General features: G+C 53.2%; 2 protein-coding genes across 10 annotated transcripts in view; both read right to left on the bottom strand.

Moving 5' to 3' along the window:
- The window catches only part of MROH2A (maestro heat like repeat family member 2A), a 44,135-nt gene extending 35,195 nt beyond the window's left edge, over positions 1 to 8,940 (bottom strand). For 5 of the 6 annotated variants that reach the window (XR_012507209.1, XM_074364516.1, XM_074364517.1 and 2 more), the window contains exons 1-5: positions 3,128 to 3,734; positions 2,437 to 2,580; positions 1,274 to 1,366; positions 957 to 1,035; positions 716 to 829 (exon numbers count right to left, since the gene is read on the bottom strand). Coding sequence is in view for 5 of the 6 variants with exons in the window: in XM_074364516.1 (XP_074220617.1) it covers positions 716 to 829; positions 957 to 1,035; positions 1,274 to 1,366; positions 2,437 to 2,580; positions 3,128 to 3,277 (580 nt within the window). In the remaining variant the exon portion in view is untranslated. Of the gene's footprint in view, positions 1 to 715; positions 830 to 956; positions 1,036 to 1,273; positions 1,367 to 2,436; positions 2,581 to 3,127; positions 3,735 to 3,852; positions 3,952 to 5,967; positions 6,131 to 6,342; positions 6,475 to 7,861; positions 8,044 to 8,274 lie in introns of those variants that run through there. The other variant, XM_045511571.2, reaches the window with a different exon arrangement.
- A 4,635-nt stretch (positions 8,941 to 13,575) lies between these two features.
- LOC105063572 (UDP-glucuronosyltransferase 1A6) overlaps positions 13,576 to 14,491 on the bottom strand; it is a 75,010-nt gene continuing 74,094 nt past the window's right edge. For all 4 annotated transcript variants that reach the window (XM_045511573.2, XM_074364521.1, XM_045511574.2 and 1 more), the window contains one exon: positions 13,576 to 14,456. In XM_045511573.2, coding sequence (XP_045367529.1) covers positions 14,159 to 14,456 — 298 coding nt within the window. In that variant the 3' untranslated portion in view covers positions 13,576 to 14,158. The remainder of the gene's footprint in view (positions 14,457 to 14,491) is intronic.

Raw genomic sequence — 14,491 nt, 5'->3', positions numbered from 1 at the left:
TGCTATCTGGCCTTTTACTGAAAAATGGCTACACCAGCTCTGTTCACTATCTTTATCATCTCTGCCCATCAGATAGGAAAAAAGGGTCTCACTGTTGCTTAAATTTGCATTTCTTTAAAAGAGGGGTTTACTGTCAGTAGAAAGTAGAAGATCTTTCACATACAGTTGCCCAGTTTGTGCACTGCGCAAGGGCACCCAGCTGAAGGGCTGAACTGAAGCCACCCAAGCTCTTCTCAAGTCATGCAAGACCATGTGCTGCCAGTAGGGGGAACCTTGTTCAAATTGATGCAGCAGCTGGTGCTGCCGGAGACAGTTATTTCCCTTGAATATCAAGGCCAGGTTTAGAGTTTGGGCTTAGGGATTTAGAATCAGACTAAGGTTCAGCACTGGGTTAGTGGGAATTCACGGTTCCACCTACATGGTGTAACTAGGTTTTATATTCAGTCCTTGATTTAGCTTTGGGGGTTACACTAAGATTTGAGTCAACAGTTTGAAATTCAGACTCAAGTAGAAACAGATTGAGGGTTTAAGGAGAGGGATGAGGGTGTGGAGGTGGGTTCCAGAGCTGGTGAGGTTCAAGGGTAGAAAATGTGAAGCCACCCAGAGCTGTGACTCCTCAGCCCAGAGGAAATGAAGGAGGACTAGAGACAGGGGAGACCTGCCCACACCCCCCCACCCTGCCACCAACCCCGACCGCCTCCCTGCCCTCACTCACCATCTGCGCTCACCACTGCCCTAATCAGGGCCAGGGTCCCCACCCGGGTGGCCTCGTTGCTCATTTCCATCTGGCTGAGGAAGAACTTCATCAGCTCCTTGGGGTAGGAGCGGGCTGCAGGGGGAAGGACCGCTTTAATTGTGCCCACAGAGCTGGAGCAGCAGGACGAGGCAGCCCCGGGCCCGGGGCTCCAAGGGGCCGGGGCTCCCGGAGGCTCACCGCGGACCTGGGGGAGCCTCACCGAGGGCGATGAAGCAGTGTACGATCTCCGCCAGGTTCTGGCTGCTGTACTGCTGCTGGGCAGGGGCCTTGGAACACACCTGGGGAGGGGGCGTGCGGGGAGGGTAGGTGAGATCACAGCTGGATCGGGGGGCAGGCGGATGCAGGTGCTGGAGCGTCACAACCTCCCATCCAGCGGGATGCAGGAGGCAGGTGGGCGAGACCGGGGCTGCACCACCACCTCACCCTTGGCCCTGATCGGCCACACCACCGACCGCAGCCCGCTTCCCGCCGATCCACTCCAAGAATGCCATGCCCCGTGGAGCCTGCTGGCCTCACCTGGATGTGCAGTTCCGTGAAAATGGTGTGCAGCTGCATTGGGGGGATGGGGGTGTTGGTGGTGACCGACATCTCCAGGATCTGCCTCAAGACCTGTGGTGACACATGACCTTCTACCAACTCAGGGTCAAAATCTAGACCTTTGCTATTCGACGTTTTCCATCGACCAGACACATCAGCATCCCCTGGGAGCTCATTAGACATGCGGCCTCCCAGCTCCTGCCCAGACTCTGTTTCAACCAGCCCTCAGGCGACTCCCACACATAGTAACACTTGGGCAGCGCCAGGGCCACTGCGTGTGGCATTCAAGGCCCTTTTCACCTTTCTCTCCCACTCACCTGAAAGTGAAGGCCGATCTTTAGACAGAATGATTTACGTTTGGCTCCCCAAATCTGTCACATTCATTTCTGCTCCCAGCTTTCACAGCAAAGGGCCACCTCTTGTCTGTAGATGAGTGACCCCTTCACAATAACCATCAGCCCAGGTCACACCTCCACACACAGTTTTGCAGAGGCTCCATCACACATGCATTCCAAGCTGTCAGGGGTTGAATGGTGTCCCCCCAAAATTCACGTCCACCCGGAACCTCAGAATGTGACTTTACTTGAAAATAGGGTCTTTGCAGATAAATTAGGTAAAGATCTCTAGATGAGATCATCCCGGATTTAGGGTGGGCCTTACAGCCAATGACTGATGTCCTTGTGAGAAGAGGAGAGGACACAGAGAGAGACACAGAGAAGATGTGCAGATGGAGGGGACACTGGAGTGAGGCAATGCCCGGGGCCACCAGAAGCTGGAAGAAGCGAGATTCCCACCCACGCCCACCCTCCCCAGAGCCTTCAGAAGGAGCACAGTTTGCCAATACGTTGATGTCGGACTTCTGGCCTCCAGTCTCCACGAAAGAATAAATATCTGTTGCTTTAAGCCACCTGCCTCATGGTTCTTTATTACGGCAGCTCTAGGAAACTGACCTCACCATGGCCTCCAAGACCCAAAGGGGACCTCACTCTTGCCATTTGGATTGGCATCATCTGTTTCTTGAAAACCCTACAGGTGCCCAGCCCCATAGCCCCACTGTCCACCCAGAAGACACCCCATGGGACACCTGGGAGTCCCAAATATCCCAAGCCTCTGGCCCAGGCTGCTGCCCACCCGGCCCTCACCTGTGTGATGAAGAACGCCTCCAGGCTGCCCCGGTACTCGGCCAGCAGCAGCGGGATGTAGTCGTACACCTGTTCCCGCAGGTCGTCGTTGGGCAGGAGGAGGCTCAGAATGGGCTTCAGGGACTTGATGACCCCCAGCTTCACCTATCACACAAGTAGGGTCTCCAGGCCCCTTGGCCCAGGACCCCCAGCTAGGCCCAGTCATGTCAGCCCCATCCATGGAATCAAAGACACGTGACACAGGCGACCTTGGAAGTAGAGTCTAGGCCTCCCCGAGGCCCCGTGAGTCCTGGCTGTGTCACTTAGGTGACCTTGGGCAGACCTCAGCTTCCTGACTTGTAAAATGAGATGTGTCTGGGTCCCAGCCTCTGAGGTTCATGTGAGAGGTCGGGGAGAGGGGAGGTGGCTGGAATATGACCCTTCACCTCACTTCCTGCAGCACAGAGCTGGCGTGGAAGCCTCTCCCGCAGGTAAATTACCCGGAGAGCGCCCAGCACGCGTGTAACAGGGACCCTTAACCAGCATCTCCAGGGGCCTCCTGGAGGCCCAGGGCCCACGGGGTTCAGCATCGGAAGCTCCTGATCCTGCCTCTATTTGGGTCACCATCTCCTTGGACCCAGGGGTGTCTCAGCCCTGCCAGCCCCCCTGACTGGGGGACCATGGGGGCACACCCGAGCAGAACACATCTCACCTCGGGGTTATGGTTCCTCAGCCACACGGTCACGAAATAGCGATACATGGGGAACAGCTTTACAGCAAACTGCTCCTCGGTCATCACGGGGTACACGCTGTCCTCCAGATGCCGCAGGTAAAACTGCACCGCCTCACAGAAGGTCTCCATGGCTACCCGTGGGGACGCGCAGTGAGCCCCGGGGTGGGCGGGGTGCAGGACAAAGCAGTCCTAGGCCGTCTTCTCCAGGAAGGAGCGCTCACACGCTCCCATAACTAGTGGACTACTGAGATGGCCAAAGACGCTGCTAGAAAAATCTTCTGCCCTCCCAACCCTCTCACAGCTCCCTGATTTTTACCCTGCATGACTGTGTGTGAAACGCCCCCCAGGGGGTAGCACGCGGGTGTGTCTGGGTCCCAGCCCTAGAAGTTCATGTGTGGAGGTCAAGGTGGCGGGGCTGGAATATGGCTCTTTGCTCACAGCCTGGGGATTCCACTGCAGCCGAGGTCAAACACATTTTGCCCTACTTTTCTCAGGTATCCAAGATTTGGGCCCGCAAAAATATTAAGTAATCAAAACCTGGGGCCGGGTGGTCAGAAGTAGGCGGCATCGAAGACCTGCCCGGGGCAATCCTCACCTGGAGACATTTCCCTGGCCTCCGGCCCCTGGGAATCTCACCTGCTGACCCTGCTTCCCCTCCCCAGCACCCTGACTGGCCAGACCTGCAGGCCTAGTGGGGCACGTACCCCCGCAGATGACCTGACGCATCTTGGCTTCGCTGGCGAGTCTCAGCATGGTGAATATGGTGGCCAGGGTGATGCCCATGTATGGCATGAACTCAAACACTGTGGGCCAGGGGCAGAGGTCGCAGGGAGTCAGGGGTAAGGGTCAGCAGAGGGGACAGCTCCACCACCCACACCTCCAGCCCCGGAGCCAGGGAGCCCCTCTGTGGACGGAAGTCACTGGGAGGTAAAGAGGCTAAGGGGGAGGGGGTGAGAAAGAGAGGGGGAGGGGAAGGGTAGGGAAGGACGAGGAGGAGGAAGAGTGGAGGAAGGAAGCGGGCAAGGAGGCAGCGGGCGGGCTTCCTTAACCCCTCCCAGCCCCTCTGGGTGTCCCACACGTCCTGGGATGAAAAACAGAGACAGCGAGTGAGCAAGTGAGAGCAGGGGACAAGCAACAGAAGAAAAGAGAGTAGAGGGATATGGGAAACAGAGATGGGGGAGGGGAGAGGAGAAAGAGGACAGAGTGACAGACAGACCCTGGCCTCCAGGCCCCGCCCCTGAGCCCCCCCAACTCCCCTTCCTCAGATTCCCTCCCCCTCTCTGAGTTGCACCCCTCATCTGCCCCCTCCAGGCTCCGGCCTCGGCGCACACACGAGCCCTGCCCTCCCCTGCCCCCCAGAGCCCCCTCAGCTGCCACCTTAGTCCTCTCCCCTCCAGTCTCCACTGGCTCTCCCCCCATCTCTCTCCTGACGGCCAGGCCTCCATCCCCAGCAAGCCGCCCCCTCCAGTTTCATCTTCCCAGCCACGCCAGGAGGGCGGGCCACAACTGGCCCCTGGGCCCCTCCGAGTCCCCCTCCTCCTCACAGGCCCCACGACACCACACGGTCCTCATCTCACTGCTGGTCCCCCGATGCCTTCTCAGGCGTGGGGCCTCTCTGGCCAGGGGCTGGCCCTCTCCTGTCTCCGCTTTCACTCCCTTGGTGTCAGTGGCTCTGGACACCACCTAAACTCTGAGGCCGCCCTGGCAGGAAGGCATAGCCCAGATCTGCCCTCTGAACTCAGCTTCACACACTAATTGCCCCCTTGACCTCTGAACTTGGACATCTCTCAAGGGATGCAAACCTAAGACATACAAAAGAAAGTCTTTATCTGACCCCCAAGTTCTCGCTCTCAGGAAGTAAACCCACCCAGTTTACTTAGGAGTTCTTGGTTTCTCCTTTCCTGTGTCTCTTACACACAATCCATCAGCAGGGCCACTCACTGGAGCCCCATCTGCTGCTCACGTAAGTCCACCACTCACCAAGTGAGTCTGAGTCACTGTCACTTCACATTTGCACACCACCCACACCTCTTCATTCACATCACCGCTAGAATCGTCTTCCTGGATGCTTTCATCAGGCGACTCCGCAGCATGAGATCCTTCAATAGCTTCCCAGCGCCCTCAAATGAAGCCCAGACTGCACCACTCCCACTAGACCCTGCCTAGCTCTCCAATTCCTCTCTGACTCCAGCCATGGTGACCTCTCAGTTGTCAGAGAAACCAAGCTTTCTCCTGCCACTGGGCCTTTGCACATTCCATGCGGAACGTCCTTTCTCATCCAGTCCTTCACACAGATATCACCACCGGGCCCTTCAGGTCACAGCTGAAGTATGGCCACTTCAGTGAGGTCCCACAGAGATGAGGCCCCCTCCCTTCATCATGATGTCAAACAGCCACCTGGCTGTTCTCTCCATGGCTGCCTTCTTGTATGATGGTTGTCTGCAGCCTTGTTTACTTGCTCACAGTGTTTTACTCACCTGTGGCTCAGCACTCACCATAAGGCCTGCCTGAAGCAGGCACTGAGCGCATGTCTGTGAAGTAAAGAGACAGAGGGGGAGGGAGAAAGGGAGAAGAATGGAGCCAGCGGGGGCGAGGGGAAGGAGAATTGGAGGAGAAGGAGTGATGGGGAAGAAAGACACAGAAATGAGAGGCGGAAACACAGAGAAGGAATCTTAGCAGCTGAGACAGAGAGACACACAGAGAAGAAGGGAAGGAATGCTGGAGAAACGTAAGAGGAGACAGACATGCAAGGGGGCAGGGACAAGGGCAGAGACCAGGCAGGAGGCCAGATGCTGGGGCTGAGGCCCTGCATGCCCTACCGTTGCCGTTGGCCAGCTTTGCCAGGGTGATGATGACGAATTCCTCCGTGAGGTTGAGGGGCTTGAGGTGGTGCTGCAGCTCATACATCACCAAGCTGAAGTGGTTTCGGGACAGAGCCACCAGGGTATCGCTGGCCACCTCTGCCTCCATATAGCCCTCCACCTGCAGGGGACAGGAGACGGATGTGTGGTCCCACCACCAGCTTCTGCCCTGCACCTGCTCCAGCCCCACTGGGCTCCTTCGGACCCTCTCAACCAGTTCTTGCCCCAAGAGGTAACTGGACAAAGGCCTTGGGCATCCCAGGCCCTGCCAACCGAGACTCAGCCCCTGAGTTGGCAGGGGGCAGGCACCGGTGGGGCCCAGGGCTCCACTACCTCTGGGATTTCCCTCATCTCCTTGGAGGCAATGGCGACCAGCCTCTGGACGCAGTGCTCCTCCAGCTGCCCCTCTTGCTGGATGATCTCCTGGAGGATGTTGTAAATGTTGACTTTGCGCTGAGTAGAAATCTGGGAAACAAGCGTGGTGGCTGGGAAGATCCTGGCCTGGGCAGTGGGGCCTGGGATGCACCCAGCCCCGCCCGAGCACACCAAGTCGCCATCTTCTCCCTCCCACTGGTCCTCCTCCGACATACCTGGAATTTATAAGAAGAAACTTATGTTTAGTCTTCGTCCAGTTTCTGGCACAGACCCCCTAAAATCCTTGAATTTCCTAAGTGATGAGAGTGATAGAGGTGTGTTTTGCTGTGCTGATGAGTTTTGGTCCACACCTAACTATGGCAGCTGGCTGCCGGGAGAACCAATTGATTAGATTATGATTAGAGGGCTGGGAATTTCATTCTCCCCCCCTGACCTCCACAGAGGGGTGAGGGGCTGGAAGCTGAATCGATTGCTAATGACCAACGATTTAATTAACCAAGCCTATATAATGAAGCTTCCATAAAAACCCAAAAGGACAGGGTTCAGAGAGCTTCTAGGTTAGTAGAACACGCAGAGATCTGGGGAGAGTGGAGTGGTCCCTTCAGAAAGACATGGAAGCTTCGTGCCCTTTCCCACATCACTTGCCCTCTGCATCTCCCCCATCTGGGTGTTCCTGAGTTACATCTTGCTATAATGAACTGGTGATCTGGTAAGTAAAATGTTTCTCTGAGTTCTGAGAGCCACCCTAGCAAATTAGTTGAACCCAAGGAGAGGGTCATGGGAACCTCTAATCTATAGCCAGTTGGCCAAACTTATGGCTGGTGTCTGAAGCTGGGACAAGGGGAGTAGTGTCTTATGCAACTGAGCCCTTAACCTGTGGAATCTGACACTATTTCCGGGTCGACAGTGTCAGAATTGGGTTAAATTGTAGGACACCCAGCTAATACCAGGGAATTGCTTGGTGGTGTTAGGGGCAAAAAAGCCAACACATCGGAATTGGGCTCAGAATGATTAATACTCCATAGGGCAGATTCACCCACCACCCTTGAACTGACCAAGACTTTGACATTGACTCCTCCATCTCCAACGCCTCCCCCTTCCCTCCACCCATCAGGCTCATTCAACTGGCCCTGCCAGTGTGGACTGCAAATCTGTTCTCTCTTCACTGTTTTCAGTCCGGCACACTCAGCAAGGTAAGTGGCAAATGGTCAGTGGTCAGGGTCCCCCACAGACTCAGCACTGACCCTCTTGCAAGTCCAAGAGGACGCACCCTATTTTGCTTCCTAGATGGCTCTCATCAGCATTTTAAATGACCTGGTTGAGGAGTGAGTACCTCCCAGTCTTGCCCACCTCTGGACCCCAGCACCTAGCCCCATGCCTACAACGGTCAGAAAACTTCTGCGGAGCAGTGGACAGATGTGCAAACAGCCACAGGAGGCCGGGCTCAGAGGAGGAGCTGAGGGTGAGGAGGCCCTACCTCCGGCACCTGCAGGCAGCGGGCAAGCACGTTCACCACCACAGAGGGCTCGGTGGTGGCCTTCTCCGCGATGATAACCGAGGCCAGCGTCTTGCGCATGTCAGGACCTGCCCCAGCAGCATCCGTCTTTGCCGACTCACCGTCCATGATGTTGAGGAGGTTTGTGACTTGTTGGAAGGTACCTGAGACAAAGGTGATGCAGGTGTGATGCTGAGATGAGCATTACAGGGGGTGTTCCTACACCCCAGTCTCCCTGACACCTGCCAGCTGCAGCTCCCCCTGCGGCACGGTCAGACGGGGACCTTCCTGTCCCCTGAACAGATGAAGAAACTGAGACCTTGGCTGGGACTTGCCCTCAAGGAGTTAGTGGCCAAAATGAGGCAGGAGTACAGGGATGGGCGTGACTTTCTTACCATTGTCTTCTGGTGCCAGAGGTTCCAGGTCCTCTGTTGCCTCTGGCAGGTCCTCATTTGAGTCTATTGCTGCTTCCGCCATCTCTCCCTCAAGCTCTTCTGAGATAATAAGATTTGTAAAATACTCGGTGTGTCGACACACCCTAAGACGACCCCCAGTGAGTCCCACCCTGCGTAACCCACTTCCCTGGAGTGTGGGAGGAACCCATGACTTGGTTAGACCCACATTTTAGCCAATAGAATACGGCAAAGGGGATGAGAACCCACTCCCATGATCATAGTACGTCATCTTAGCAGACTGGAGAGAGCGACTGCCCTGCTGGCCATGAGAATGGAACAGCCCTGATGTAACTGCCTATGGAGGGGCCCTGTGGCCAGGAACCGAGGGCCTCAGTCCTACAGCCACAAGGAACTGGATTCTGCCAACAACCACATGAGCTTGAAAATGGACAGAGCTCCAGGAAGGGCAGCGCCAGGCCAACATCTTGAGTGCAGCCTGTGAGACCCTGAGCAAAGGACCCCGCTAAGCCATGCCCAGAATCCAATCATGCAAACTGAGATTATAAACAAGTGCTCTAAGCCACTAAGTGGAGGTGATTTGTCACACAGCAATAGATGACCGAACTTCGTTAAGAAGGGCCCTTCCTCCCCCTCGTCTAGACACTGAAAACTAATGATTAACTGGAAATCTGCTCCAGCAGCCCTCACGGCTCCTTGCAAGGGGCTCTCCTGACACCAGCAGCTTCTTAAGTGCTGACAACACCAACACAGGTGTCCACATGAGCACCCAGATCCTTTTCCCTCCTGTCCCAATTTCTCAAACTCCATCCCAGGGCCTTCCACCATCCTGTGCTCCCTTCCTCCTGGGAATCCTTTAAGGAGCTAGTCTAGGACCCAACTACTGACCTTCACTCAGAGTTCTCTCCTGGACGGAATAAAAATACACTACAAGAAAAAGCTCCGCTCTCTGCTTGACATACATCAATGGTCATGTGGATGGTGGCAGGGTGGGCTGATGAAGAAGTGACAGCTTTGGGCTCCTCAGTCGCAGCTCTGGTGGGAAGTGGGTCCCCTGGCAGGGTTGGAGGTTTTCACTAGAATCATCACCGTTGGGCCCCAGACCCTTGGAACTCTGAGATCCAACTGCCTCCCTGAGCTCAATGAACCCAGGGCTTTGAGGAGTGGGTCCTGCGATAAAAACCCCACATTAAGTGATCACTCAACATTTCTGTCACCCACATGTGTAGTGGGGTATGTTTGCAGAAGAGAAATGGGAAGGGCGATTCACAGCCAAGTCCCCTGGGGATGTGATTAGGAGCCCAGGGTGGGGAGGTGTGATCAGGGCAACTGGAGGGGTCAGGGATGACAGAGGGGTCCTGAGAAGAGGACTTCCCTTACCCAAGGCCTGGAAGGCTTGCAGGATGGGGCCGGGTGGCCCACTGGCAGAAAGTGTAGACGATAAAGAATTTCAAAGACAGGAAGGCAGCGACTCTGTTTCCCTGAACCGAAAGTGGGGCCCAAAGGATTTCCTTGTCACTTGTAGCTGTGAGAGACAGTCCAGATCAACAGTTTGAGCAATAAAATCATGAATCTCTATGCATTACAGGGCAACAGAGTAAGACCCAGAGTCCCCCAGGTCCAGGACTGCTTAACTAGAATTCCCACTCAGTGTCTGTCCACTGCCAAGAGGCAACCCCTCAGCCTCTGCTTGGACACCTCTCATACCAGGGAGCTCATAACCCTCAGTAGCCCATTCCTACTTCACTGAACCTGAGGGGGCAGAAACCCAGATTCCTCTACATAGTACCCAGCACTTCTTCCCCACAAAATCCATGCGTCGCTCCTCAGTCTGCCCTCTGGAGACATGTTGATCATGATGGAACAGATACCAGAAGACAGTTATTACATGCCCTCTCTTTCAAAGTCCCCTCTGCTCCACCTCCTCCAACTCCCCTGTGGGCCTTCTTTTCTCCTTCAACGACTACTCGAGTGACATGGTTGCAGCTCCTTCCCCCAGACCCTGACTGCATGCCTGCCACACACAGCTAAGCATGGCTCTCCATGTTATGGCGGATATAAAGGTGGGTAGGACACACTTTTGTCCTCTGAGGGTCTAAAGACCCCATACATGAAAGATCATGGACTTAGGGTCAGGAAGTGAATGTGCTAGTTAGTCATTGCTGTGTAACAAACTACCCCAAAACTTAGTGACTGAAAACAACAGTTTATTATTATTGTTCACAAGTCTATGGGGTCAGCTGTGTAGTTCTGTTGATCTGGGCTATGTCCCTCAAGTACAACTGGAGTCATTCATGAATCTGTGGTCAGCTGATGGGTTAGATGAGGGTTGGATGGTCTAGAATGGCCTCACACTCATGTTTGCCAGTTGTCTAGCTATTGGCTGAAGAGACTAGGGTGATCAGGACACGTGTCTCTCATCATGCAGCAGGGTGGCCCAGGGTGTTCTCATAGCATCTGGGAAGGTTTCCAGGAGAGCGAGCAGACACATGAAGGCCTCTCAGGGCCTAGACTTGAACTGTACCAATCACCTTGCCACATTCTATCAGCCAAGGCAGGTCACAAGGAGGTCTGGACTTGAGGGGTGGGGAAACAGTCTCCACCTCTCGACAGGAAGAGCTGCAAAGTCATATTGTGAAAGGTGTGGCCAGCAGGAGGGGTGGAGAAAGGGGCCTTATATTTATTACACACTAGGTGAGTGGGCAAGCCGTGGAAAAAAGGGAGAAGCCCCTGAACACATGATCTAGAGAGGACAGAAGAGGACGAGATGGAGGAGAATGAAGTGGGCTCTGCTTGGTTTTCCAAAATGAAAATACTTTTTTCTTCTGAGTGTGGCAGTAATATACAACTTGCATACAATCAATTCATAAACTCAGCCACGCTTAAGGTCTGTCACTCAGTGGAGTTTCCCACCTCTGCTTTATGGGAACTGAGCTGAAAATAAGAAAACGCAGTATTTCTAGAAACCTGAGAGCCTAAATGCATGAAAGGGCCAAGGAAAGCATGGATGCACGCAGCGCACACCTTTGGAGGAATCTCCCCAGGTCACAAGGCTCCCCCTTCCCTGACCCACAGAGTCACAGTTACAGTCTCCCAATGGCCATGTTTTCCCTCGATAATCCCTCCCCCACCACTCCTGATTGGGCCAGTAGTAGTCACCTGATCCAGCCGGACCAATCAGATTCTTTCTCCCAGGAATTCGAAACTCTGGGTAGGGGAGAATCTTATCAGTCCCCTGTGGACTCTCAGGACTGAGGGTTCTGGGGACTGAGGAGCAGAGAGGGCCAGGACTGGTAAAGCTGGCATCCAGAGTGCACAGGGGTGGGAGGGGGCAAGAGAGGCTCCACTCAGCCCAGCCCCTCTGGAGGCTTGGCCATGAGCCTAGCATCCTTAGGAATCCATCTCCTCACAAAAAGATCCCTTTTTTGTTTACGATATCCCAGTTGGGGTCTCTTACCTGTAAACAAGAGGGCCTAAGGACTAGAAACACAAAGGTGCAAAGGAGCATGAACTAGTGGGGAGGTTAGAACAGCTCAGGCTCCCTGAGAGAGATGAGGGGGAGGCGGGGGGAGGGGCAGGAGCAGCAAGGAGCTGTGGGCAGTGAGGCTGGAGATTGTCCCTGAGTGGACCAGGACGGGCCTTGAAGGAGGGAGGACATAGTCCATGAGTCACCACCGGGCGCAGCAGTGTGGGGAGGGAACTGGTGTGAACAGCTTGTGTTCCAGAAGCTGCCTGGGGAAGGAATAAATGGGGCTGGAGTCAGGAGAAAGCCTCAGCTCCAATTTGAAGCCTACACATTTTTTTTTTATTTGGGGGGGGGGAATAATTTATTTTATTCATCTATTTAATGGAGGTACTGGGGACTGAACCCAGGACTTCATGCATGCTAGGCACGCACTCTACCACTGAGCTGTATCTACCTCCTGCAGCTTACATGTTTAAAATTTCTACCTGTAACACAAAGCAGAAAAAGAAAGAAACCAACAAAGGTGTGGACAAAATTAAAGGCAAAAACAAGTGGGAGAAAAACCGCATATGTCAGAAAGGTGTTCTCAGTACTGCAGTGAGCACTCTTACCAAATCCTCAGGGTAATACACCCCACAGGAAGACAGGCAAGGAGAGTCTCCAAAAAAGAAATACAAATGGCTCGTGAGCTTGAAAAAAACTCAACCTTTAATAATAATGAACTTAAAATCCCACTTTTGCCAATCAGACTGATGCGCTTTTTTCCCAAGATACTCCTTTATACTGAAGAGGGTGTGGGAACCTGGCTCTCTCAGTGCTGACTGAACAGCTCTGGACTCAGTTTGGGAATATCTCAGACATTTTGCCCGGGAGAGCCTCGCATCAGTGCCCCACACAGACCCCTGTGTTCTATCTCTAGTGCGCGGGGCCGGACCTCCAGCACTGCACCTCCATCTGTCTCCTGTGGGCTCTCTCTGGATTTTAAATCCCCTTGCCTGCCCTTGTGGCCAACCGGAAGTGCGGGGAAATTGACACCACCTGGGACAAGCGCTCAGCTCCCTAAGGGCCTTGCCTCTCAGGTGGGATAAGTCTGGTGTATTTTCTGCACTGGCTCCCAGAGCCAACCAGCAGGACTCGGCTCCTGTCACCCCCAGAGAGCCGCCCCCTTGGTGGTCATCACTCCCCACTTTCCTTCAGGGTTTCCTTTACTTCCCAAAGGTCTACTCCTTGTCCAATCAGGAGTGGTGAGGGAGGGATTGTAGAGGGAAAACATGGCCACCAGGAGCCCATTACTGTGACTCCATGGGTCAGGGAAGGGGGAGCCTTGAATCCTCACCTTAAGGGAACCAAAACTGAGACAACCATTGATTTCTTGTAAGGCACTTCCCACAGAAATTGTCAGGCATGTGCAAAGACTTAGCTACTAGGATATTCAGTGAGGTCTTTTTTATAAAAGAAAAGTAAATCCACCCGGAAGTGGGGGTTAAATCAATCCTGGTATATTCATGCACTAGAATACTCCTTGGCCACTAAAAACAAATGAAGTGTTATACAAAGACCTGGAAAGGGCATTCACAATAGACTGAAGTGAAGAAAGAATGTTAGAAAACACTGGATATATTCGTCAGTATACGTATTTGCCAAAAGAGTAACTGTGCTTACTTCAAGAGAACATGATTAATGGTGATTGTAATTTCCTTGTGTGTATGTGACACCTCCATATTTTTCAAATTTTCTGTCAGAAGCATGCATTACTTTTGGAATAAGAACATGTAGTTTAATGACAAACACAACATCCATAAAAAGAACACCTAAAATATAATTTATATGAATTTATTAATGTGTTTTTAGTTATGGGAAACATCAGAGAAAATATACTTGCCAGACACCGTACTTTGGGCTTTGATCAAATTCAGATTCATTTGGCACAAGCAATGATTATCTGCTCAGACACATCACCCATCAGTTTCACACCTTATTCTTTCCCCTCCAAACTCAGAAATCATACACCGTTCTTGAAGAGTCAGTAACAGCCATCTAGAGAAGCCAGAAGATGAGGTTATAACTGTCACCCGAGGAGCGGGCAGCCGTGGCTCTCAAATAGGCCCCATTTCTGAGTAGGAAAGTATTGCAGATTGAAGAACCCATCCAGCCTCCTTAGCAAGTCATCATTTGAAAGATGACAGTGTAGTGCAGATTAAAGATATTGGAGAGGGCAGAAAAAATATTCACATATCTCTGCCTGTGTGTGTGACCAGCCATTAGATCATTTTTTATTTTTTAAAAAACATTCTGGGATGTCACCTTATGGCAAAGTATTTCTTTAAAAAGTAGAACATGAATTTAACTTGCCTCTATCTGTTTGCAAATTTGCAACCTATTTCATTTCCCACCCACTTCTCAGTGTGCCTTGGATTTGTGAGCTTTCTTAGCTCGCCCCTTTTTCCCGAAGCATTTCCTGTAGGCAAAGACACAGCTCTTAAAGGCGATGAAGACAACTGTCAGTACGACGGCCAGGAGGAAGCCAATCACATCCAAAGAGTGGTATTGGTACCACGTAAGGTCGTGGGCTGCAGGGCGCAGGTGCGGCGCCCCCTTGTGCCTCATCACAAACTCCACCCAGAACACAGCCAAGTCCAGAGGCTCCACGGGGCGGTCCTTGTGAAGACTGGAGAGGCGCATGATGTTTTCCTTATAGCTAAACACAGAAGACAGTTGTGTGAATGCCTGGAA

This window comes from Camelus bactrianus, chromosome 5, assembly GCF_048773025.1.
Source record: "Camelus bactrianus isolate YW-2024 breed Bactrian camel chromosome 5, ASM4877302v1, whole genome shotgun sequence".
NCBI classification, from domain to species: domain Eukaryota; kingdom Metazoa; phylum Chordata; class Mammalia; order Artiodactyla; family Camelidae; genus Camelus; species Camelus bactrianus.
This window is presented reverse-complemented; position numbering and strand designations above follow the sequence as displayed.